This window comes from Euphorbia lathyris, chromosome 3 (assembly GCF_963576675.1).
Source record: "Euphorbia lathyris chromosome 3, ddEupLath1.1, whole genome shotgun sequence".
NCBI lineage: Eukaryota > Viridiplantae > Streptophyta > Magnoliopsida > Malpighiales > Euphorbiaceae > Euphorbia > Euphorbia lathyris.
Window position 1 is genome coordinate 42170089 of NC_088912.1, and position 25841 is coordinate 42195929.

The window sequence follows — 25841 nt, forward strand, 5'->3', positions numbered from 1 at the left end:
AATTCTTCCAAAGAAAATAAAAAAGAATAGGGCAAATTTCAAAACATTAAAATAAAATTATCGGATTTCATAGGTGAGGAATAAATCTATCCTTCCAAAGAAAATAAAAAAGAATAGGGCAAATTTCAACCTTCACCCTAAAATTAGGTAATATCAAAGGTTAGAAGGCGAAGGAGAAAGAGAATCCAAAATTAGAAATAAAATAGTTATTAATTAATAATAATTGAACTTCTTTTCCAAAACAGAATCTCTTTGATAATTAAACCTCTTTCTCACTGATTGATTACTTTCTCTAACATGAAAAGCATGGCATGCGTACTACGCACTCTGCGTACTGCAGAAGGCATTCTTTTTTAGTGGAAGTCAGTTCTATTCCCGCTTTTTTTTCTTTTACTATTTTAATAAATAAAAAGAAACAGCCGTCCAGTCAGCACAACAAAAGTGAGAGAGAGTCGCGCCACTGTTTTTTTACTTTTAATCCCCAAAAAGAATTTCACTTTATTTTTATTTTAAAATTTACCGCGTATAGGAGGGAAAATGTGTACCACACGTGGCACCTGGTATAGAAAAGAAAAAAAATTACAGGTACGTCAACTAACTCCGTTAATATACATAAGAGAGTATAACTCCTCAACTATATTTCACGCCGTTTGTTGAACCGTCGGAAACGATCCCTCTCTTCTATCCCCCTTCTCTGTCTCTCTCATTCTGCAACGAACAACAACAAGCAGCCTCTCGCTCGCACTATTATTATCTTCTCTCTACATCTTCTCCTCTCTTAAATTCTATAGAAACTTCAATTTGTGTATTGATATGGTCGCGTATTGAATCCGATTGAGGTATTACTCGATCCTCTCGGTTTTTTATTTTTCGGTGCTTCATTTGTAACTCGTATTAGCTCTTATTACGTTTTCCAATTCATTTTTTCTATCGATTTTTTTTTTTGGTCTAGTGGCGAAGTTTTTCGGCTATTAAATCGGATCTCCTTGACATGTGCAGTGTTTCCATTTTTATTCTCTGATTTTGCTAGTTTTAGAGGTTTTTAGATTGGGACTCAATCTTCAGGTACCTTTAAAGTAGCAGATTGATCCGAATATCGGCCTCTTTTATCTATTCCCTATATTTTTTTTTAAATTGTTTTGTGTAATTTGTCTTTTTCTTTGTTGCCAGTTTTATATATATATATAAATATATATTTTTGTCTAGTGGTTTGGTTTGGTGGGGTTGGTGTGAACCAGTGAGTGGTGGAAGCTGAGAATTTTTTCTTTTTGTTTTCCTGTTCATCTTCTAATTCAGCCTTGTGAACTATTTGTTGGATCATTATTGACCATTGATGAAGTAATTTGACTTTGAATTTTCTTGCCCTATTTTTTCTTCATGTAGCATTCAATTTGACGATTGAAACCCATTTTTCTTCTCAAAGTTGGGTAAGCTTTTGAACCCTTCTGAAGAATAAGTTTCTATTTGTGTTCGCCGACTATATTGTTTGTGCGCGCTCGAATCTAGTGTTTTTTCGAGGTGGAGCTGGGTATTTTGAGCGCAGTCAAGTTGAAGCCATTTTTTTAGTCACTGCTGCTCCAACTGATGTTTAAGGTACGAACAATTTTTTTAACTTCAACTAGGGAAAAAAAAGCTTAATTTTTCTGGCGAGTTAAATGAATTGGGTTTGTAATTTATTCTTTTTCAGTGGTCAAGGAACTTTATTTCTTCAATTCTTTCTTGTTGGACTCCTCTTGCTTGAATTTTCAATGAATTGAATCGCGTAGTACTAGTAGTAAATATGATGGGTTTTGTTTTGCCTTCTTTAATTGCAGGTGATGACCATTCCTAGGTAATCTATCCCCTTGGAGGATTAGTGCTGGATATTAAGCTGCGTTTTATATTTGGAACATGTGAGTGAGAAGTGTAGGGTTTCATATTAACACTTCGTGATACAGTGCGTTAAACTATGGGGGGTGCTTGTTGTGTTGCTGCTAGAGATAAAAATATTGTAAGTGGACCAAGCAGTGAGATCTTGCATAGGAATATACGGCATTCACCATCCTGGAGCTTTAGATGGGATAACAGAGGGCGAGTAGCAGGAGAGGAGACTTCTCTAACTTGGTTTTCAGATGGTAATAATAGAAATCAGGGGTCAGATATTAAATACAATTCCACTCGTTCATCAGGGGATGGTAGCCCGTTGGATAGTTTTCAAAGGTCTACGTGGCAGAAGTCCCCAGCATCTGAAGGTACTGCTGCATTTATGAGGACTCCAGCTTCAGGTGAAGTTCTGGTGGATTGATCTTTTGATTGATTGTTTTCCATAATATTCTAATTCATTCTGCAATTTGACCCTTATAATGCCCTTTAAGCAACACGGTCGCATGATTCTTTTGCTCTTAGCTGTACAATAACATGATGGGATTGATGTAAAACATACTTTTGCAACAATATATATATATATATATATATATATATATATATGTCATTGTGGTAATTTGTTGTCTCTTTTATTACTCGGATGCTTCTAGTGCATGCAAGTGCAGAGTAGAAACTAGGAAACAATGAGTGCTTCAAACTTTTGTATTCCATTTCATGAAAAGGAACTGTAGCAAAAATGGTTCCGGATCTTACCCATGACCTTATTAAATCACCAATTACGTTTGCATAGAAGATTTTGGAAATTGGTTTTTCCTTCAATATCACCATATGTAATGGTTGAGGGCGAGCCTTGGCGCAACGGTAAAACGTTGTTGCCGTGTGACCAGAGGTCACGGGTTCGAGTCTTAGGAGCGGCCTCTTGCCAATTAAATTGGCAAGGGAAGGCTTGCCCCCAATACACCCTTGTGGTGGGACCCCTCCCCGGACCCTCGCTCAGCGGGGACGCGTAATGCGACCGGGCCGCCCTTTTTTTTTTTTTATCACCATATGTAATGGTTAGTTTTTTGTATTGAACTTGTATTATGTTGGTTTCCACTTTCCACCCCTATATCCTTGTGTATTACTGTTAATTTTTTTATCTGTTAGGAAAGCTCTAGTTTTTCACCAATGTAGCATTGATTAATAGCTAGGTGAATGTGCTGTTAGGTCTCTGAGTGCCTTATCTTTTGAAAATGTAGACCTTTTTTCTTTAGGAGGAGCTCTGGTTCTATTGGTTACATGGTTTTCTGTTATAGCTCTAGCATAAGTTTCTTTTGGCTTACCCAAAGCTCCGGAGAGTGGATTATGTATATATAAAATGTTTTATCATTTTAAAGGAATATAATTTGATAAATAGGTGGAGTTGAGTAGTGGCACAAATAGAATTATTTTTTGACTTTGATTACTTAGTTCCCTGGGCATGATGCACAGTTATGCTTCTTGTCAAATGTCAGCTGCTCTTGTGCTATCCTTATTAAAATGCTGGGAGATTTAGGGTTAAAAGCTTTTACATTTCTTTTATAATGCTCCAAACAAAGGATTATGGAAACTGGGGAATTGGATCATTAGAAAGTAAAAAACTTAGTGATTATGGAAAAGGCTGGAAAACACCCATTCGGTTGGCTTACATGCATACATATTTTGAAAGATGATCAACGTAATTTAATTTCCTTTTTAGCACATTGTTGCTGAAATTGTCCCTTAATATGGTTAAAGTTTGGAAGAAAAATTGGAAATTGTTTGAAATGTTAGAGGAGGGGATCTGGTTATATAGGTAGATCGATAGATAGACAGATAGAGATGACGCTAAACAGATCAAACTCATTAGCTTGCTTACTTAAAGTGGAAATCCATTATGAGATATTAGACAGCTGGCTTGTCATTAACATGAAAGAGCCAAGTTTGAAATAATGCTTATCCTGTAAACGGGTCAAATTTGAGTTTGATGAGTTTTAATGTCTGTGAATTTGAATGAGTTCAGTTCGCCATATAATAATTGGTAAACTTAGATATTAGCTTTAAATTTCATCTATACACATACATAAATAATATTCATTCAGGTTCTTTTAAGTTTTGCAATTCCAGGTGTTTGTTGTATGAACTCCTAGTCATAATAAGAGTGTGGTATACAAAAAGAAAAAGATTATGTTTAAGTGTATTTGAGAGTTTGTACATAAATTTAACTCTTATTAATTTTTGTAAAATGGGGTTGTTTATTTAGCAGACGAACTGAACTTCAAAAATGTTGCATTCAAGTTTGTTGGCTTGTACAAAGTCAAGCAGATAAAGCTCTATCTCCATCAATTAGATTAAAAATGGAATTCAATGACAGTATGCACTCTTAATAAGACATTCTTTCCAGTTCCCTTCAATGACAGTATGCACTCTTAATAAGACATTCTTTCCAGTTCCCTTATTAGAATTCTGACGTTGAATAGTTAGTTCTATGCATTATCAACATTCCAAATTCTGTGTCATTTGTTTTCCATTTTCTCAATATTAAAGTCATGTTTATAGTTTACCTATCCTCAAATCTGCATAAACTGTTTTCTGCTCAACTGTTATGAGCTAAATTCTTGATTCCTGCTTGTGATACTTATATGGTTTTGTGGTCAACTAGTCATTTCTCTGAATATAATAATTATTCTACAGTTGCAAGTGATGTTGGATGATAACCTCAACGGGCTGCTTTTTAATGCTATACATTTCACTAGTTGTTTTTCTTTTTTCATTTTATGTTAGTGAGCTTTTGTTTTTGCATTTATGGCAGATCGATCTGTCTCAAGGAATGTGTCAATGGACTCAAGTTTGGAACAGGTAAATGTTTTACCTTATGAAGAGTACTTATTTGATCTACTTTCTTTAGTTTGGCACTAATATGACAAGTTCTTTACTATTTATTCGGCTTTCAGGTTAAGGAGTCAATAGAGTCCCCAACAGTTTCAAACCCTTCCATGAAATTTTCGCTTTCATTGCCTTCAACTTCATCTGTAACATCTCCAGCGTCATCCCAAAATTACCTACGTCCTGCTAACATAACCACTCCAAGTTGGCCCCCTCAATCTTCTGGTCATGTGTCTGATACCCGAGTTCTAGAAGTTAAGTCATCAAACAGCTTTTCAGTACCCGAACAGAGGCCCTCAGTCCCTTCATGGAGCAATGAATCAACTCGAGGATCCCATGGTGGCTCTTCAGATGGTTGGTCTATGCATGCATTTTCAGAGCTCATGGCTACTTCTCATAGAGAAAAGTGGTCTTCTGACAATGATTCCTTGGGCTTCAATAATGAGAAAAGCATATCCAGCAATCGAATATCAATGTCTGCCTCTGTTGATCTCCAAACATGTGGAGTTTGCTCGAAGCTTTTGACAGAGAAATCTTTATGGAGTAGTCAGAAGCTTGTTATGAGTAATGAGCTCTCAGTTGTCTCTGTCCTGATCTGCGGGCATGTTTATCATGCAGAGTGTTTGGAAATTTTAACACCTGAAATTTGCAAGTATGATCCTTCTTGCCCTGTTTGCACTATGGGGGAGAAGCAGACCCGTAAGCTCTCTCAAAAAGCTTATAAAGCAGAAACGGATTTGAAGGCAAAAAGTAAAAGATCAAGGAATCGGATTGTAGACAGTGATCTCGACGTTGATTCTATTGTGTTGGATCGGATGAAAAGTAACGCACACGAGGGAAAAGGTCCGAAGATGGGGTCGAGTTCCAGCATTAAGGGCTCCTCAGCAAAACCTTTCTTGAAGAGGCATTTTTCATTTGGATCAAAGGTTAGTAAATCCATGGGAGAGAGCAACACAATGAAAAAGAAGGGATTCTTCTGGACAAGGTCCTTGAAAGTGTGAAGTTGTTATGAGGTGAGCATATGCTTTATTTATGATTTTGCCAGCACAAATCACTGAAAGCTCTGTAATTACTAATTTTTTCGATTTTATGGCACTTGACTAAGTTTTTTACATACAGCATTGATCTTCTCTGCAATGTAAAAGGGGATTGTGAGGAGCAGAAGATGTCATTTGTTGAAGCTTGGTTTAGTGTATGGATCTGCATACATTGGTGGAGTTACAGTGTAAAGATAAAAGTAAAAAAGTAAAGAAATTTACAGGAAAAAGGTCCCTACAGTAATCATGAAAAATATAGTAGAAGGAAATGTATAACAAGACTGGCGATTCAATTCTTATTTTGTACAGATAATTGTTTCTTGAATTGAACCTTTGTATGGTTTAAACTTAAAAGACACCTTCACACACGTCAATAAGCCATACTATCATGTTGTGGGATTTATATCATCGACTCTCTGTTTCAGAAATATTGTTGCATCTGGTCCTGAATTAGTAGATTGTGTGAACTAGGTGAAAAGTAATTACCAGGAAAAGGTTAAAAATTATTGACTGTCTTTTGCAATTATCTATATATGATTTGGTGAGATGTGACAATATCATAAAGTGTAGAAATGACATGCGACGAAATTCTACTATATTTATATCTTGGAAGAGTCAATTTGATCACTGCATATAGCTTGGAAGAGTCAATTTGATTTTGATTCGTAGATAAATCTAGTCTTGTTTTGGCATTTCAAATGTCCAAGTTAACACTAGAAATTGATATGTATTGAAGAAATTATACATTATAGCAAAAACGTATATTGATTTTTAAATGTATAAGGGGTAGAACGTGCGCACAACTACCGTTGGGACAATTGATTTAGTTTGTTATTATACAATTCTTTTATTTATATATGATTAAGTGCCTCTGATGCTAAAAAAAATCTAATACTATATTTTTTAAATAAAAATACACGCAATCCTTTTATTTATATATTATTAAGTGCTTCTAATACTAAAAAAAAAAATCTAATACTATATTTTTAAAATAAAAATATATTTTATATTTTGATAAAATTTCATATTAATATTTTTAGAACATACGGTATATTTAGAACTTATGACATGAAATTTAGAACATATGTTTTCATTTTTAGAACACAAACTATAAAGTTTAGAACATACAATATATTTTTTAAAACATACGTTAGAATATATATTTTAACTTTTAGAACACGAACTATGAAGTTTAGAACGTACGACATATTTTTTAGAACATACGTTAGATTATATATTTTAATTTTTGGAACACAAACTATAAAGTTTAGAACATATGTTATGTTTTTTAGAACATGCGTTATGTTTTTTCGAATATGAGTTATAAATTATATTATAGAACAAATGCAAAAATGATCCAGATATTTACTGATTTTTTTAAAACATTATACTTAATTTTTAGAACACAAATTATAAAGTTTAGAACATATGTAACATTATTTAGAAAATCGTCCTTAACATTTTAAAACATAAATTACAAAAATATAGATGAATTAAATAAATTATGAACATTTAATCGATATTAATAAGTGCATGCGTCAAATATTAAATAATAGAAGTTACTAGCACAGTAATAAGCAGCGTCCAGGATAAACCAATGTGCATGGTTCGACTCCTTGCACCATCACTTCGACTCCCAGCAGCAATCCGTGTTTGTATTACAAACAAAGGACATGTATTTTGTGCAATTTGTAAGCTCAGTCATTCCGTCAACAATTATTATCGTATTTATCTTCAAAAATGATCGATGTGAAGAAATTAAAAAAATTCACTTTGTAAATTGCTGCATATATATACATCTTGAGTTAATAAATTTACTAAAAGCACAAATATTTTTTGATCGAAAACTCCAAACCCTGTTAGTTGCCCAAAACCATTAACTTTTATTTGCAAGTTTTTAAAATATGAGATTTTGTGTATAAATCGGGTAAATTAGAATTTTTTTTATATACTTTACCCTTATTGTGAAGTTAAAAAAAGTTATGAAACAAATTTTGAAAATCCCAACTTTTGTACTATTATTGTCACTTTTCGATTTTATTTTAATATGCCACATCCTAATTTTTTTATATAATTACTTTTTTTTTAACAGAAGGAAGGGACTAGGCCCCGAAAATAAAAAACAAAAGGAACTCAAGCAAGAACCGAGCTCTCCTGAGGATGCTAGAACCAGAATTGTCCGTATTGATGATGTCCATTAGGCCTGCAGGGGGATTGTCACACTCGTGATACCCTAAACTCATTGCTCCTGCGAAATTTGCCAAAAAAATCCGCTGCTCTATTCCCTTCGCGAAGGATATGAACAACTTTGACATCCCAATCCGTCTCCGACACTCTTTAATCAACCAGTCGTAACGATGTGAACGATGTCCTTTCTTCTTTATTAACTCCACGATTGACTGGGAATCCATTTCAAACACGACTTTCCTCCATCTCATTCTCCAAGCTAGCTCAATACCGTAGTACATGCCCCATATCTCTGCTAACTCTGCAGTACTAATTCCTAAGTTACAGCAAAAACCCCTTATCCAATTACTGCGACTGTCACGAGCTAGGCCCCCGCAGGCAGCCCAGCCCGTATTGCTTCCGCACACTATTGATTTTTATCCAATCTTCCGCTGGGGGCGTCCACTGAACCAGACGATCTGCCAAGAAAGGCGGCGCCAGGCTATCATTTTGGCAGCTTTGCATAGCCCTAGCTTGTTCCGTTACATAGCGGATAACATCGTCTATCCTTTCAACCAGACCACGCCCAACCCCTTCAAAAACTTATTCATTTCTCCACTTCCAGAGTAACCAGAAACAGGTTCCAAACACAGTCGCCCATGAAATACCATTCCATCTCTCCTTAGACTTCAGATTACACATCAACCACGTCTTAACGTTTTCGGAGAAGAACTCCAGCTGCAGATTCACATGTATGAAGAACATGCAGATTCAGCGCGCCTCAACGCAGTCCTGAAGCAGGTGTAACAGGTCTTCCCTGGCTCCGCAACAACCGCACTGATCCTCGTTGCTGATATGTCGTCGTACCCGGTCTGCGTTGGTGAGCACCACTTCATGTCCAGCGGTCCAGAGGAAAAGCCGAATCCTTTCGGTAACCTTGATTCTCCAAATGGTTTTCCAATCCGTAACAGACCAAGCCGTAGCAGTAGCACTAGTTTGGTTGATTTGTAAATCATAGGCCGTCTTCGTCGAGAAGCTTCCCGTGCTACTCGGATCCCAAGTCCAACCATCCTTATTATCTTCTTCACTGAAAAGAATAGTTGCAGCACGCTGATATAATTCATTTTGAAAGAGCACAAGGCGAAGGCTATCTCAGTCCCATCCTTGTCCCTCATGCCAGTAATCCGCAACTTTCTTCCCCCTTTCTTCCTCCGTCAAGGGCCCGAGAGCTTTCTCACTAAGTTGCCAAGCACATAGCCACCTCTCCAACCAAAAACTCGTTTCCTTCCCATTCTTCACTAACCGGCTGATGCCCTGTTTCAGAATGTCCGCCCACTGAAGGATACTTTTCCAAACATTGATCTACAGATTCCTCTTTCTGAACAGGTCCAGACCCATCTTGTTTTCCCCATAAATTCCTTTGAGCACTTTGGCCCAAACGCAACCCTGCTCCGTGAGAAGCCTCCAGCCTAGCTTGGCAACATTCGCGAGATTGGCTTTCCTGGTCTACCGTAGACCAAGCTCCCCTTGCTCCTTTGGTCTACACACCACCTCCCACTTCACAAGATGAGCTTTCCTCCTGCTATTCTCGCTTCCCCGGATTAAGTTCCTGTTAATGCTATGCAGTCGCTTGCTAATGCTTACCGTAAATACCGAGGTCTGCATAGTGTAGACAGGCAGGGCCGACAGGATAGATTTGACCAGCGTGAGCTTTAGTAGCATTTGTTTCTTCTTATTCTTAGTGCATTGGAAAGAGAAAATGGTTTCCTACATAAGCACAACATTATCCGAGATCTGTCTTCCCGGGATGAAACTACTCTGCATAGGTCCAACTACATCTGGAAGGATAGATTTGAGGCTCATCGGTGTGAACTGTGTGAGGCTCTCAGGGTCCTTCACTTTTGGGATAAGGGAAATGAGAGTGTTGTCCATTCCCTCCTCAAACTCCCCCGTGTTGAGGCCACGAAGAACGCAATCCTTAGTACTGGCTCCCGCTGTATCCCAGAACCGCTGAAAAAAAACCCGATTGGAACCCATTCGGCCCCGACGCTTTCCAGGGAGCTATGCTCCGAAGATCCTCCTTCACATCTTTCATAGTAAATGGTTGATCCAGGTCCGAGTAGCTCGAGCTGCTGATCGCAGGAAACCCATGATCAGAAGGGAGGTGGATCCTGTTCGGTAACTCCTCAAAATAAAGTTGTTTGAAGAACTCATCAGCCATGCTACGCAACACCCGTTCATCCCAAATCCAGGATCCATCGATACTGCGAAGCCCCATCTTCCAATTTCGGCAATTTCTGATTACGGTTGACAAGTGGAAAAATTTTGTGTTTCTATCACCCTCCTTAAGCCACTGAACCTGAGAGCGCTGAGCCCAGAACAACTCCTCCTGATTAAGAATAGTGTTCAGTTCCTTCCTAACTTTGTTTTCAAGCCTCAGCAGCCCATTCATACATTGAGATGCAAATATCTTCTGAATCCCTCCCAGACGAGCATAGGCTCTCTTTTTTCGATTAAAAAGATTGCCGAAGTCATTCTTATGCCAAGCCAGCAACTGGTCCGCCAGGTCACTGAGTGCGCTGCCAAGCGGGGCCGTACTATTCTAGTTATGGTTAATCATATCTTTCAGAGAGTTGCCTTTAAGCCAGGCAGTCATAAAACGAAAGGAGCTCTCGGGTTTGCTTATGTTATTGAGAACATCAATCAAGATAGGAGTATGATCTGATTGAATTTTCTGAAGGTGTCTCACAACAGCAGAAGGGAACCGGAGTCGCCACTCTGAGTTACACATCCCCCTATCCAGTCTGCACGCCACACGGGTTCTTGTTGTGGAGCCCATGTACCATGTAAATTTTGGCCCCTCATACCCCAAACCTACTAACTCGAGCTCATTAATCCAGGAAGTAAAGAGACCGCACCTGTTTAACATTCTAACCGACCCTCCTTGCTTTTCACTGCCATCTTTGATGCAATTAAAGTCCCCACAAAAGAGCCAAGGACCTGTGGTGTGCCTTTTCAACTGACAGGTATCCTCAAAAAAATTTTTGTTTATATATTAATTGTGGTCTCACATAAACCGCGGTAAGATCAAAAAATTGGTCCTTCCATTCGCCCTCCTTCAAAGCGACAGTGCAGTGAATGAACTGGTAATTCTTCACCTTTACATTAATCTGAACCTGGGCTTCATCCCAGAAAAGACAAACACCTCCACTGAAACCCTCTGCCTCCACAATCTCGCACCTAGTGAGCCCCATCTGTTTACCAATTGCAGGAGCCCGAGATCCAAGGATGCGAGTCTCTAGCAAGCCGACAATATGGGGCTTATGAACCTTCACCATATGCTTCAAAGTTCTCTGAAAAGCAGTGCCACATGATAATCTTTATAAACAAGGGATCAAATGCCAACGACAACTCAATTTAGGTGCCATCCTGGAGGTTGATCCTCCATTCTTACCGTTTTACCTAAGCTTTGTACTGCTGATCTTTCTCTCAATTTCTGAATCAGCCGATCATTCTCTTTCATGATAGGATTGTCTGAGGGCACGTTGGCATTCAGCACACTAAGTGGTTCTCTGAAATCCAGATCAAACCGTGTTCTTTTCCCTCTCCCAGCCACAGTGTCGGTTATGTCACCCTCCTGAATCCCTTCACCAGTCATACGACTTCCTTTCTCTATCTCCATTGAGTCTTGGCTCAGATTAGCAAACCTGTTTAGATGAGCGATTAGCCCTTGCTCCCTGTTTTCCTTCTGTTTGTTAGCAGGCTTCCCCGACCCCTTATTTTTCTGTTTTCGGGTTATCGTGCCACCAGTAATTTCCTTCTCACTCCTTTCTTTTTCCATCGCACTAAATCCTTTAAAATTGCCTCTGCTTGTGCTTGCCTGATCCCGTTCATGATTTTTTGCAAACGGATTCAGAGAAGGTTCTTTCCAGCCCTCTAGTCCCCCTTTATTAACAATCTCCTGGTTGGTGTTCCGGGCTGGGTACTTCCTCATAGGCACAAGCATCCAGGGCCCATAGACTTCTAAGCTCATGACCGGGGTTCCAATTCCTGATTCTGGAATCAATGAGGGTTCGATTGTTCGTGTCTTACTGTCAACTTCCTTGTCTGTTTCTCATGTTACCATATCATTAGTCTCCAGGGGTTTCTTTGCAGGCACCGCACTCTGCCAGCAACATTCTGTTCTGAGATGTCCGTATCGACCATAATTGGTGCAAGCTATATGAAGACCCTCGTATTCCACACGCTGTATTTCTCCATCCAGCTCAAACTGTGCAATTAATGGCTTCAGGAGGTCGATTTCCACACATACTCTGGCAAACCGTCCCCTAGCTCTCTTTGCCATGTTCTCATCCACACGCACCGGTTTTCCGATGGTGGCTGCAATTCCCAATAGTACATCCTCATCATAAAATAAAAGGGGAAGTTGAGGAAAACGTACCCAGACCATGGATTTCTCCACACTTGCTTCAGTTGGGCTGAATGTCGCGGACCATGTGCGGACTGTTAGGTAGTGTCCCTCGACCATCCAAGGACCATCATTGATCACATGGTTTCTGTCCAGCTCATTGTCAAACTGAACCAGGTGGAAGCCCTCTCCTAAATCCATCATACTCACACCTGCAATTGGTTTCCACAGTTCTATGGTTCTTCGTTGAAGAGCAACGTACCCCAAGCTTTGACCAAGAATCTTGATGATTAGGGTGTTTTCCCAGGGCTTTGTCAAACTCTTCTTGAGCTTGAGATCAATGGTGACAATTGGGAAAAGGGGGTCTTCGCTATTGGTGTTGATTCGAATCAACCCCGTCGCGCACATGTCCTTACGAGGTCAAAGAGGCAGAGACGTTGAGGACGCGGTGGCAATATCTTTCCAGGAGAGCTTCGGTGGTGGCGGAATGCTAGTTGGCGGAGAAGGATGGTCATCGGGCGGTACAGAGAACGGGTGACGGCGGTGGTCCAACGAGGACGGCCCTAGGGCAGCCCCGGGCTCGGACAGGGACATCGAGAGCTTTTTCTCTATTTTATTTTATTTTAATTTATTGTTATTGTATGAACATCATATTTTTTTTATATAATTACTATTAAATTGAAACAAGGAAAGATAATTATTTATAAATTTTTTTAATAATTGAGATATCAATAATTTATTATAATTAAAATAAGTTTTGGATTAAAGACTTCCAGAAGTCTCTCCTAAATAAGAAATCTCTTGAATTAAAAGTCCTATGTGAGCGATTGGACCAACTCTCCCATTAATCCGCTCTGCAAAGAAGTTTGAATTACAATTAAATGATGATGTGTTTTTTTAGATAAATTACGAATAATAGTTTTTTTTACAATAATTGTTGTGACAATTAAATTATATAGTGCTAATTAGTTAATTCAGATTAATCACGGGTATATAATGCAATGTTATCAAATCCGGATAGAACTGATTGGATTAGGAATCCGTTAGGTTTTCGGTTTTGGTTATATTAGGTTTATTAATTTTTTACAACCTAGTAAGAATTCTATTCAAAATAAAAATAAAAATAAAAACACTATTTTTGAAATAAAAATTAGATTTTAAATTTATTTATTCACTTTTTCCTTTTATTTAAATAATAAAAAACTTAACTGTGACATAATAACAGTTTGATGTGAAAATTATTTTGATTGTATTGAAGCATAATGGTAATGAATCAATAGAATTTATTAAGTTTCAATTAAAAAAACAATTTTAATGTCATCTAATCTATAATTTTAGAATATATATATTATTTAGAGTAAATAATTATAAGGTCCATGTGTTTTTATCTAATACATTAGTATACTAAATAAAATTTAAAATACCAAAATTATCCTTTACTCTATGTTTTAATAATATAAAACATCTATGTTTTCTATTTTATGTTTTTTTTCTCCTTTTTTCCTACATATATAATCATAATCTCTATAATATTGAGTAATTAATTTATTAAATTTTATATAATTATAGAACTCTAATTTAGTAGCGTAAAATGTATTGACTAAAAAATGAATGAAAAATATTTCAAAATATTATCAAAATAGGAGCAAAATTATATAAATTGTAAAAAGTGATTTTTATTTATCTCTAATAAATTATATAAATAAAAAACAAAAAAATAATTATTTTTAAATTTTTTATTGAAAATTCATAATAATTTTTAATATTAGTTTAACGACATTATATTACAAAATAAAACTTTAAAAGAACAAAAATAAATTTTTAATAATTAGTATATATAAGTATATGAATTTCTGTGTATATATACTTTACAAAATTTAATATATTATTTAAATTAAATTTGAAACTAAAAGATAAATTTTTTTATACAAATAACTAACAGCAATTTGAGTTTTCATTTACAGAAACAAATAAAAAAAGTTGATTAAAATAAAACTTAAAAAATTATAATAATATAATGAATCTATTAATATGTTAAGACTTGGATAATGATTTGCTTACTCGTTGCCCGGATATAAATGAAGTTCGTATGGCAGTCTTTGCAATGGATAGCAGTAGTTCTCCTGGACCTGATGGGTTTTCTGGGGTCTTTTTTCAGTCTTTCTAGGATATTGTTGGTGCTGATGTGTTTGCTGTTGTCAAAAGCTTCTTTATGAGTGGCATGATACATCCTGGCTTGTGCTCCAGTATTATGGTCCTTATCCCGAAGGTGGAGGGTGCGATATCTCTTGATCAGTATAGGCCTATTGCAATGAGCAACTTTAGTTATAAAATAATTGCAAAAATTTTGGCTGATAGACTTGCTTCTATTGCATCTCGCATTGTTTCTCAGAATCAATTTGGATTTATTCCTGGACGAAGTATTCACCAATGCATTTCGCTTGCTTCTGAAGGCACTAATATGCTTCGTAAAAAGTGTTTTGGAGGGAACTTAGCCTTGAAGGTTGACATCAAGAAAGCTTTTGACACTTTAAATTGGAATTTTTTACTTGCTGTGATGGACGCTTTTGGTTTCTCTATTCAATTCAGAGACTGGATTCTGAATGTTTTATCTGCATCTCGGATTTCAATTTTGAACAATGGAGACATTAGTGGATATTTCAGATGTTCAAGAGGGGTTCAACAAGGCGATCCGTTGTCTCCTATTTTGTTTGGTATTGCCGAGGACTTTCTTAGCCGTTGGTTGCTTCACCTCGTGGATACTGGGTGACTTGATCCAATGCAATATACTTCTACAAAGGTGTTTCCGACTCATTTATTTTATGCTGATGATATTCTTCTCTTCTACAGGGCCTCTTCAGGTAATCTAGCTGTTATTAAGGGTGTATTTGAGTTTTATGGATCTATCTCGGGTCAGTGTGTTAGTTGGAACAAATCTGAATTATTTCTGGGCTCCTTTGTTTCTTCTGGACGTGGCAATCGTCTTGCTGATATTATTGGTATTCGTCAAGGGTCTGTTCCATTTCGCTATCTTGGAGTCCCTTTGTTTTTTGGTTTACCAAAGACACGACATATGACTAGTTTGATGGATAGGGTGCTTGCTCACTTTGCTAAATGGAAAGGGCATTGTTTGTCTATGGCTGGGAGAGTGGCTCTGGTAAATTCTGTAATTACTGGTAGCTTCATTCACTCTTTTAGCATTTATAAGTGGCCCTCTGGGCTGCTTACACGTATGACTAGACATATGAGGAATTTTATTTGGTCTGGGTCCATTAATTGCAAGAAGCTTGTCACTGTCCCTTAGAAAATTTGTTGTCAAAACTTCAAGGATGGAGGTCTTGGAATCAAGAATCTGTCTATTCTAAACAAGGCATTGAATGGAAAGATGGCTTGGGGTCTTCTTCAAGAAAAGTCTCTCTGCTTTAACTTACTTAGAACTCGTTTTCTCAATAAAGCGGGACAGTCACGACATTATATCATGAATTCTTCTATTTGGGGCTCGATAAAATCCATTTATTCTGAAGTTGAGCATCACTGTTTTTGGTGGATTGGTCAACACTCTGAACTTAATTTTTGGAATGGGGCCTGGATGTGTCCTTCACTGGCTGCACAGGTTGGCCTATCTGCTAGTCAACAGCGTCGTTGTTTTGATTTGGTGGAGGATTATTTGGATGGTAATAATTGGCATAATCTGCCCATGTTACCTGCGGATGAGAATAGATTGTGGAATATTAGGCGGGGTAGGGACGATGTTGATATTTGTGTTTGGAAGCCTACTACGAGTGGGGTTTTAACTGTTAAGCTCCTGTACGCTTGGCTTAGATCTCCTCCTACTCAACAGCCTTGGAGTCGTTTTTTAAGGTATCAGAGTGTTCCTCCTGCACACTCGCTTATTGGATGGTGGGCTTATCTTGGATATTTGCCAACACATGATCAGCTTCATTTGCGCGGCTGTCAAGTTGTTTCTCGTTGCAGTTTGTGCTCGTTAGATTCTGAAACGTTGGACCACCTTTTTGTCTCCTGTCGGTTTTCCAAATTTATTTGGCATGGTGTTAGCTCATTGTTTGGAAGACGAATTAACACAGGCTCGACTCTTAAGAATCTGGTTGATCATGCTGTTATTCAACGTTTCAGTACTCAAATCGCTGATTTGTGGGCGGCAGCAATTGTTAATACAATTTGGGCTATATGGCTTGCTCGTAATAGGTCCATTTTTGAGGATGAGAGGGTTGATACTTCCGTCACGCTGAGACGGATTTGGGGAGTTGTTCGTGAATATGCTCACATTGGACGAGGCTCCGTTTGAAATTCGCTAGTTGAACTTCAAATCTTAGGTGAGCTCGGGATTGAAATGCGTCTTACTAAGGCTCCGCACATTACTCCGATTTTTTGGCAACCACCTTCGAGGGATTGGATTAAGATCAATACTGATGCGTCTGCCACATGTGCGTTTGCCTTTCCGATTGAAAGTTCCTTTGCTTATCTTGCTGAACTATCAGTAAAGGTTGGCGGAAAATTTGGCTTGAAAGCGACTCAATGTATGTTGTGCAGATGTTCAAATCTAAATCTTGTTCGGTTCCTTGGTTGCTTAGACAAAAATGGTTCAATTGTTTAAATCAGATCGATTCTGTGGCTTTTGTGGTGTCTCATATTTTTCGTGAAGGAAATCATGTTGCGGATTCGCTTGCAAATTATGGACGGACGGCAACAGCTTCGACTTGGTGGGATGGTGTCCCGAATTTTTGTGGATCGGTCTTTTTTCATGATCGTGTAGGACGTTGCATTTATCGCTTTTCCTAATTCTTTGACTTCATTTTATTCTTTATTCTTTTTGTATTATGACATTTATTTACTCTTTTAATAAATTTGGTTCGGGGCTTTTTTTTTGGTCTGTGGTGGGGTGTCAGCATAGCTGGGATGTCCGCCGCTTACCATTCCTCGCTAACCAATCTTTAATAAAAAAAAATATTTACTTTATTATTTATTATATAATTCCGTCCTGATTAATCCTCCAATTACAAATTTAATTTGATCCGGGTTTTTTTTTCTTTTTTTGACAAACTTATTAAGATTATCTCCTAAAAAAAAAAGTTAAACCAATAAATGTAAAAAAGAAACAAAAATATTTTAATTTAAAAAAAGTAGTTTCCATATCTCAAAACCAATTAGTGTTATTGTCTTATGTTGTAGTGTAAGTTAATTGTGTGGAACACGTAGGTATTAACGTGTCAATTTATTACGACCACGTGTAGAAAGCAGCTTGCCTGCATGTATGCAATTTCCACCGCCATGCATATATAATATATCCTCTTACTTGATGATCAACTTAATCCATTAAATTTGAAATGGCAGATATTAGGGATGCTTATGGGAATCCGATTCAACTCACTGACGAACATGGCTACCCAGTTCGACTCACTGACGAGCATGGCAATCCAGTTCATATCACCGGAATCGCTACCTCTGAAACCCTCGGAACCACCGTGGACGTTCCGGATACTGGATTGTTAGCCAATACTGACAAGAGATCTGAAACAGTTGAACCAGTACCAGTACCTGAACCTGAACCTGTAACTGAACCAGTACAGCATAAGATAGAGCCAGTACCAGTACAGCAGGATGAGGGTTCGAGAGAAGAGGTTCGGAGATCCAGCAGTTCAAGCTCTAGCTCGGTCTGTTTACTCTACTCTTCAATTGATTTTGTTAATATGATATTTATTACTCGATTTTCTTATGAAATTGTTTTGAATTGAAGTCGGAGGATGATGGGCAAGGAGGGAGAAGGAAGAAGAAAGGATTGAAGCAGAAAATAAAGGAGAAATTGACTCTTGGAAAGCACAAGGAAGATCACCCTGCAGGTCATGGTACCACTGTGTCATCGACAACGACCACTGCTGGCGGAGAACATGAGAAGAAGAGTGTGATGGAGAAGATCAAAGATATATTGCCTGGCCATCATAACCATTAAAATGCACGTTTTATTTAATTTATAATGTTATGTATGCTGTGCTATTGCTTGTTTAATTCATAGGTTTTTTAGTGTGTATAATGGAATGTTGATTTGGTGATTGTAATATTTAATGTATGCTTTTCTTTCTCTTCTCGTTAATAAGATGTTGATTTCGCCTACTTCATGCCTCACAAATCTATCTCCATTGATTTATCTTTGGCAATGATGGCACCAAAAAGTAGTTTTTGTAGCAGAGAAGAAAACAATTAGATAAAAGAGATTCATTCTTTTAAGAAATTCACAAGCTATATCCACTTCGGTTCCAACCATTTTTTAAAGATCGAGGTCCAAATTTTTGATCCACATTGGAGTTTTTATTCCCAACAAAATCATGTTTAGTCTGTTTTGGTTTTTTGATCCACATCACTTGAGTTCTTATTCCCAACAAAATCATATTTAGTCTGTTTTTCCGTTGAATGCAACAACTAAACTTTGAGTTTGTAATAAATAGGGAGATAAGCAGCAGAGCCTAACCACTTCATCCTCTTCTTCAAATTGGTTAAGAGCATTTCCAAGAATGAAAAATCAGCTCAAATCACTAAAATTTTCAATCCTCTTAATATAAGATATATGATTGGGTTTTATCTATCCGTTCGAGCTTTTAGTTCAATTGGTAAGCTCAATTGGTTCCATGACATGGTATCAGTCTAGACCAAACGGTCGAGGGTTCGAGTTTCGGCTACCTCATTAATTTGTGGAAGGGTCGAGGGTTCGAGTTTCGGCTACCTCATTAATTTGTGGAATTAAAAACACAAGGCGGGATGAGTGGTGTGCGTAACTATCAGGGGGTGTCGTAACTATCAGTTCGAACTTTTAGTTCAATCAGTTCCATAACATTAGTGTCTTTTAATTCATTTTTTTATTAATATTAAAAGGGATAATGAAAAATGGGTCAATTACATGAATATCATATTTAACTACAAAATTACAACTAACAAAATTACAACTAAATCATATCACTAAACTTAATTCTTAATATGTCATTATTTTTTATATATTATGATTTTATACCCTAATTTAAAAATTTTAGATTTCAATTCACAAATTATAAACCCTAGAAAATATATTCTAGACCCCTAATTTATAAATTCCAATCCTTAAAATATATTAAAAGAACTGATTTTACTAGTTTGACATAATCTAAAATTATGACTTCACATAGTTGTAAATAGTTTCTCAAATATGAATTTCTGTGTAATTTTCCCATGAAAAATCAGCTACAATAGCCTTTTAGTGGCTCCTCAAATTATTAGGAGTCTCTCAATCCTCTTTATTAATAGAGAGCATCTTTCTACCCCTTAGTGTCTCTTAATTTATTATTGAGGAGTCTTTCTCTTTACAATATTGGTAAATATAATAACAATTAATAATTTTAATAATAAAATAATAAATAAGGAGTGAATATAAGGAGCATTGTTGAAGATGATATATTTTAGTCACTCTTAAATCACTAAGAGTCAATTATTTATATTATTTTGAGAGAATGCACTAAGAGTGTCTTGGAGATGCTTTAAGGTATTAGAAACCTTACTTTTCAAGGAGTGTTTATTCGTTTAGCTTAACTAATTAGATACGTGGATTAATATGCATTCCGCATTCCGGACTTCGAAGATATGAATATTCCGTATATTATTGTCTTCGACAATCGGGGACAGGGCGAGGATGGTTATACCCATCCTTGTCCCTAATGGGGATTCTCAACGGATCCTCGGGTAAATATAGAAAAAAAACTAAAATATATATGTACAATTAATTTATTTTGGACTTGTTTTTATTTTATGCTTTAAATCTTTGTTTGTAATTGTTTAGTTAATTTTTATGTTTAGCAGCTTATGATTTTATATGTCCTGGTTTATGATTTTATATGTCCTGGAACAGTAGTTTATGATTTAAAAAAAATTATATAATATAAATTGATGTTTTATAAGAAAAAAGTAAAAAAAAATTTAAAACTTAAATAGGGATGAGGATTCCCTACATGGATAGTAATCAAAATTTTCCCATTTGTAATTTGGGGACTGGGACGGGGAATCCCTGATAGACCAGTGATCGGGGATGGTTAATGTGATCCCTGCCTCGTCCCATTTACAGCCCTACTAATAACATACTGCTTTCAAGTTATTATATTTTCTTCAAAATACGGTACTAATTTAAGCATCGAAGAGGGGATGCTAGACTCCGGTCATTCCTTGACAGTTTGTTGCTTGTTCAAGTCTTCTCAAATTCGATCTTCAGTGTTCTTCATATTTGAAGACATTAAATGGTACAGTAAGCGTAGAGCGAACTTCATGCTAATAGCTCATCTAAATAGATTTATGGTTCAGCAAACTACTGATATCCCGAGTACTTTGGCTACACTTAATAGTGACCTAGTAGAAGCTATCCACTAGAGCATTTGCACATCTCGCTAGCTTTAGATCATAGAATTGATGCCTATTTGGGATCTTCGGATCACAAATAGCATTAGTTTATGAAGGTCTCACAAAGCAATTGATATATAAAATAGGCTTCGTTCAGGAGTTTATGAATATTCTGAGGGTAGAAAATGCAATGCGAATGGAGGTGCAGAACTAAAGAAGCAAGAGAGGTGAATAAGTATGAGGATAGACATGCTTTCACAGCTTGTTCTATGGGACATCATATCCTTCGAACCTGTCCAAGAAAAAGAGAGGCCTCAGAAGAATATCAGCCTGAGATCATTCAAGGAAGATCAAAGGAGAAACATGTTAGTCCATCATACTAAAGATATTATTGTTCACATGCGTCTCCAAGACAAGTTCCAAAACCTGAGAGGCCTCTCCTAAAAGTGGCATCGAGACGTTCGCCATGATTCCAACGAATCCTTGATTCACTGCTATGAAGCGAATCGCAAAAGGCCAAATACGTCTAGATCTCCAAATCAAAGAAATCAACAACCGAAGCCAATGCTGAAGATTAAGGAGGCAACTTCCTTAAAATAAGATGTGTACAATCTTATTAGGAAGGAGCTTCGTCATGCTATAAATGACGAAGGATAGAGTCAAGATTGCCATAAACTACCAACGTGAACACTCCTCTTAGCGTTGAAATCATGAATCACCCTATGCCTCGAGGATTCAAATATCCACTTTTCAAGGATTATAACGGTATGACTGATCCATCTCTTTATGTTAAAAAAAATTATCAAGGCCCTCCAGACTATGACGGCTACTAATGCCCTTATGTGTCGATTATTTTCAACAACTCTAATAAATTCAATAGCATATTGGTATGATCAATTGTTACCAGGCTCCGTTCTCATCGTATTATATAGAGTTTAAAGTATAGCTTTAGCCCTATTTATATGATTTTTGAGTCCAAATACTCTGATTTATAGTGTCAACCAAAGATTCAAAATCAACTAGCTCGACGAGGAGCATCAATTAAGAGTCAACCAAAGATTCAGAATCAACCTTAGAAAAATCTACAAAACCACTAAGTAGCTCGGGGAGCTACAACTAAAAAGAAGGTCAAGGTCATTTCCTATCGAGACTCTACTCCGAGAAGTCCAGTCAATCCAACTCCAACCACTCCATTCCAATTCTAAAGAGGTTAGAAGGCGTATTCAGATTAGAGGACGGCCAAGAGCACTATAAATAGGGACTTTGTCCATTGTAATAATGTCCAATTTAGTTATAGTTTACATTATATATAGTTCTGTTCTTCTTTCCATTCACTTATACTTTTGTTTTGATTCAGTTTATTTAAGGTATTTTCATTTCATTTCATCAGAAGTAAACACCGGTTTTTCTTTCATCCTTTATTTATCTTACTTACTGTTGGGGGCTAATTAATTTTTTGTGTTTTAGCATAGGTTATAATTTTTAGTCTATAGTTATTTTATTTTAATTAAATTCATTTTCCAATAAAATAAAAATGTGACAAAAATAGAAAATAATATCAAAAGATTATTACAAAAAGAAAACAGAAATAAAAAGAAAAGAAAAATAAATAATAAAAATCAGGGGCAAATTTGCACCATTTTTCAGTAACCCGTCGAGCAACTTCGATAACGAAAACGGACCCCGAAACAGCAAGATATCAGACAGTTATTATTTTTTTAGAAAGTTCGGGATGTTAGCTATCCGGAATGTCAAAAACGGAGCTAAAACGAAGCCGGCAGAAATTTTCAAAGACAAGCAGTGCTGAAAAACGGGTTGAATATGTCTGTCTATTTGAGGAACGTATTTCACGACATTACCTCCATTTTTCCAACTCCCAACTCGGCCATTTTATTTCTTCAACTTATGGGAAGGTAATGGAATCATGGGTGAGAAGTTTAAGGACCACTAACATGGGATTTGTTACCCAAAATCCTATAAATAGAGCTCAACTCTTTCATTTCAATCCTCACTCAAAAATCAATCAAACACAGAACTCAATTTTTCTCTCAAATCATCTGCCAAAATCGGCCTTTTTTTATCAATCCTTAGATTCGTAGAAATCGTTCTTCAGCATCCAATTAGTCTAAACAAGGTCTCAATTCCTAGAATTAGTTCTTTAATTTTCCGTTCCTCGGAAAAGCTTCCAATTTTCAGAAACTTCAAATCCGAAATTCTCTTAGTTTAATCAACCAATTTTCAAATCGTTTCTTGCAATCTCTTAGTTAAGTCAGTAAAATCATCACCAAATCCTCGGTTCAAGCTTTCTTAGTCTAAATCAAATTTCACCATTGTTATATTTTTCAAAGCTTCAAGCATTTTCCGTGAAACCAAGATCACCGAAACCCCATTTTGGAGTCATTCTTAGTTTACACACATATTTCAAATCATGTTTAGAAACTTTTTATTGATCTCAATCAATTAAAAAGACCTACAAACAAGCTTTTGAGTTTTTCATCATTGAAAAATTCATCAAACAACTTTTCTGGTGAGCCGTTTTCCAAATTTTATTTAGAGTTCGTTAGCTGATCATTTTACCCCAAATTAATTTTAATCTCTTTATTGACATCAATTCTTCAATTCTCAATTTTTATTTCGTAAAAAACGACCCCTTATAGCCTTCTTAATCGTCCATAAAGTACCCTCCACGAAACAGAATCAAGCTTTTGGTTTTTCAACCATCAAACAATTATTCTGTCACCCCATTTTCAATAATTTATTCCGACTCATTTACTTGGCCTTTTTCTGAAATTCCAGTTCTAAACCCTTCATTCGCACACTAACTTTAAATACTAGCCTTCGTTTCGCTATAATCCGACCTCTACAGCTCCCGAAATTGAGCCCTAAAGTCCCATGAAATCACTGTTTTTGTGGGACAAAGTGCGGATGATGTATTAGCTTGGTGGTAAATTTCTGCTCAAGTCCCTGAACTCTCCGAATTGCTTCGAATTCGCCCAGCATTACCCGAACAACGCAACAGCACCCGAGCCGATTTTCTGGAGGTCCTATCCTCAATTTCACGCATCCCAACGACATCAAAGAGATCGGTTAATTTTATTTCATCCCGTACACATTTGTTTTTGTGACTTATTTACATTTCTAGCTTTAAAGTTATTGTTTTTAAGTTGTAATTTTCATGCTTTATTATTATTTGTAATACAAAAATATTAAAAAATATTTACAAAATCAATAAAAATATAAAAGAAAATTAAAAAATTTATATCTTTGTGTTGTTTTATTGCCTTTATTTTTAGTACTTACCTTAAGAAATTGTTTTTCCGACCGACCTGTCAAGTAACGTCGGGCCCCAAGACCGTTGTTTTTATTTTCAGTCCTTATAACGGTCGTCAATCGCTTTTCGTTTAGAATTCAAGTAATTTAGGCGCATTTTATTTATTTACTTTCTTCAATTACCATTTTACCCTTTGAGAACTAGCTTCTCTGGCACGCCCGCATTATTTTTACCATTTTTAATCCCCGCAAACGCGTATCAAGGTTGAAAATTGGGATATTTTGAAAATATCGCCAACAATTTTTGGCACGCCCAGTAGGACCTAAAAACATTTTTTTTATTTAGTACCAAAACTACGGTTTCTTAAGTTTTACCAAAATTTTAATAACTTTTTGTGAATACCGATTTTATTTACTTAGTGCATTTTTTGTGGTATTTTTGCTTTGATATTCTGTTTTGGCAATTTATTTCCAAACTTTTCTAATATCATTTGTTGTTTAAGATGCCACCAAGGAAAAATACAGGTCGAGAACTACCTATTCCGGAGTCTGATGAAAATCAGAATAGGGGTCAAGATGAAAACGTCGACGCAAATGTACCCGAGGGTTACGTTGCCGAGACCGTGAGCCACTTGGAAGACGCTCATCGGACATCAATGCCACAACCGGACTTCAACGCATTTTTTGCGAGACAAGAAGCCCATATGCGCAACCTAGAAAGACTTGTAGCCGAGATGGTGCAAAGCTTGTAAACAACCCAATTTGGAAAACAGGATTAATAATCTCACCGATGAGATGAATAGAATCCTGGATAGGTGTGCTGAAATTCATGCTAAAATTTTGAATTCTCACAATGTTTCAGGTAACACGAGGGAAGGCACTCCCCAAGGCGACCGATATAGGCCACCACCTAGTCATGAGGAAAACATGAGATTCAATGAGCGAGGAGATCGAAGAACCTCGAAACAATTTTCAATACCCCCAAATGCACCTCATTTCAGGTCAAACACCGGACCTAATACCCACTCAGAGCACTATGGTGACAACAACGCCCGTGGTTCGGGGGGCACGTGGAGAAATCAAGACCGTAATCATACCCGCGAATATACTCGTGAAAATATTCGTGAGAATTCTCGTGATAATAATAACGTATCTCGTGTTTCAGGTGTGAGTAGCGAAATATGTAACGAAGCAGAGGATAGACAACGTATTCGGAACATCGTGCAAGAAATTTATGGACCTACGGTCCGTGAAGTGTACCGCCCGGAGTTTCAGAAAGCCTACCCTAGGGAATACGACCAGCGATACCCATTTCCTCACAATTTTAGAATTCCAGATTTTTCTTTATTTTCAGGTGAAAGTGGACAATCTACCATCGAGCACGTTGCCCGATTTTCATTTCAATGTAACGGGATTAGTGCGGAGCAAGACTTCGATATGCTTCGTTTATGTTTATTCCTTGGATCACTAACTGGACCGGCTTTCACATGGTATACGACATTACAACATGAATCTATCAGAAGCTGGGGTCGCATGGAACAATTATTCCATTCTCAGTTCTATCGAACTGAGCCCGAGATATGTGTCACCGAACTATCTCGTATGGTTCAGCGCTCAGGTGAGTCCGTTGAAAGTTTTATTAATCGTTTCAAGAAAATGAGGCATAGATGTCGAGTTAATATTCCTGAAATAGAGTTTGTTAAAATTGCTCAACGTGGCTTAGAGTTTGAAAATAGGAAGAAATTCCAGGGCATTGATTTTTGTGATTATTATGAACTTGTTGCTAAAGTGTCAGAATATGAAGAATTAATGCGCGAGGATAATCGTAGGAAGAAAAACTCTGT

At 36.8% G+C, this 25841-nt stretch overlaps 2 protein-coding genes across 3 annotated transcripts; both read left to right on the top strand.

Annotated features, from left to right (window-relative positions):
- The first annotated feature begins 656 nt into the window (after positions 1–656).
- Positions 657–6211, top strand: LOC136222245 (uncharacterized). Of its 2 annotated transcripts, none has more exons than XM_066009808.1 (6): positions 657–839; positions 1384–1593; positions 1815–2231; positions 4673–4719; positions 4815–5759; positions 5866–6211. In XM_066009808.1, the coding sequence occupies exons 3-5, from the start codon at positions 1949–1951 to the stop codon at positions 5745–5747; spliced, it is 1263 nt and encodes a 420-aa protein (XP_065865880.1). In that variant the 5' UTR covers positions 657–839; positions 1384–1593; positions 1815–1948; the 3' UTR covers positions 5748–5759; positions 5866–6211. The 2 variants fall into 2 exon arrangements, with proteins under 2 accessions (XP_065865880.1, XP_065865879.1); XM_066009807.1 differs by having other exon boundaries at positions 658–839; positions 1815–2264.
- Positions 6212–17681: 11470 nt separating this feature from the next.
- On the top strand, positions 17682–18486 carry LOC136223617 (embryogenic cell protein 40). The gene is made up of 2 exons (XM_066011726.1): positions 17682–18029; positions 18113–18486. Exons 1-2 carry the CDS (start codon positions 17703–17705, stop codon positions 18323–18325), a joined length of 540 nt encoding a protein of 179 aa, XP_065867798.1. The 5' UTR covers positions 17682–17702; the 3' UTR covers positions 18326–18486.
- The last annotated feature ends 7355 nt before the right edge of the window (positions 18487–25841 follow it).

Bases quoted from the DNA above. Each gene is read 5' to 3' on its own strand.
- LOC136222245 (XM_066009807.1), top strand. From the start codon at position 1,949: ATGGGGGGTGCTTGTTGTGTTGCTGCTAGAGATAAAAATATTGTAAGT. The intron at 2,265-4,672 runs GTGAAGTTCTGG...CATTTATGGCAG, and splicing joins TATGAGGACTCCAGCTTCAG to ATCGATCTGTCTCAAGGAAT. The intron at 4,720-4,814 runs GTAAATGTTTTA...TTCGGCTTTCAG, and splicing joins TGGACTCAAGTTTGGAACAG to GTTAAGGAGTCAATAGAGTC.
- LOC136223617 (XM_066011726.1), top strand. From the start codon at position 17,703: ATGGCAGATATTAGGGATGCTTATGGGAATCCGATTCAACTCACTGAC. The intron at 18,030-18,112 runs GTCTGTTTACTC...TTTGAATTGAAG, and splicing joins GCAGTTCAAGCTCTAGCTCG to TCGGAGGATGATGGGCAAGG.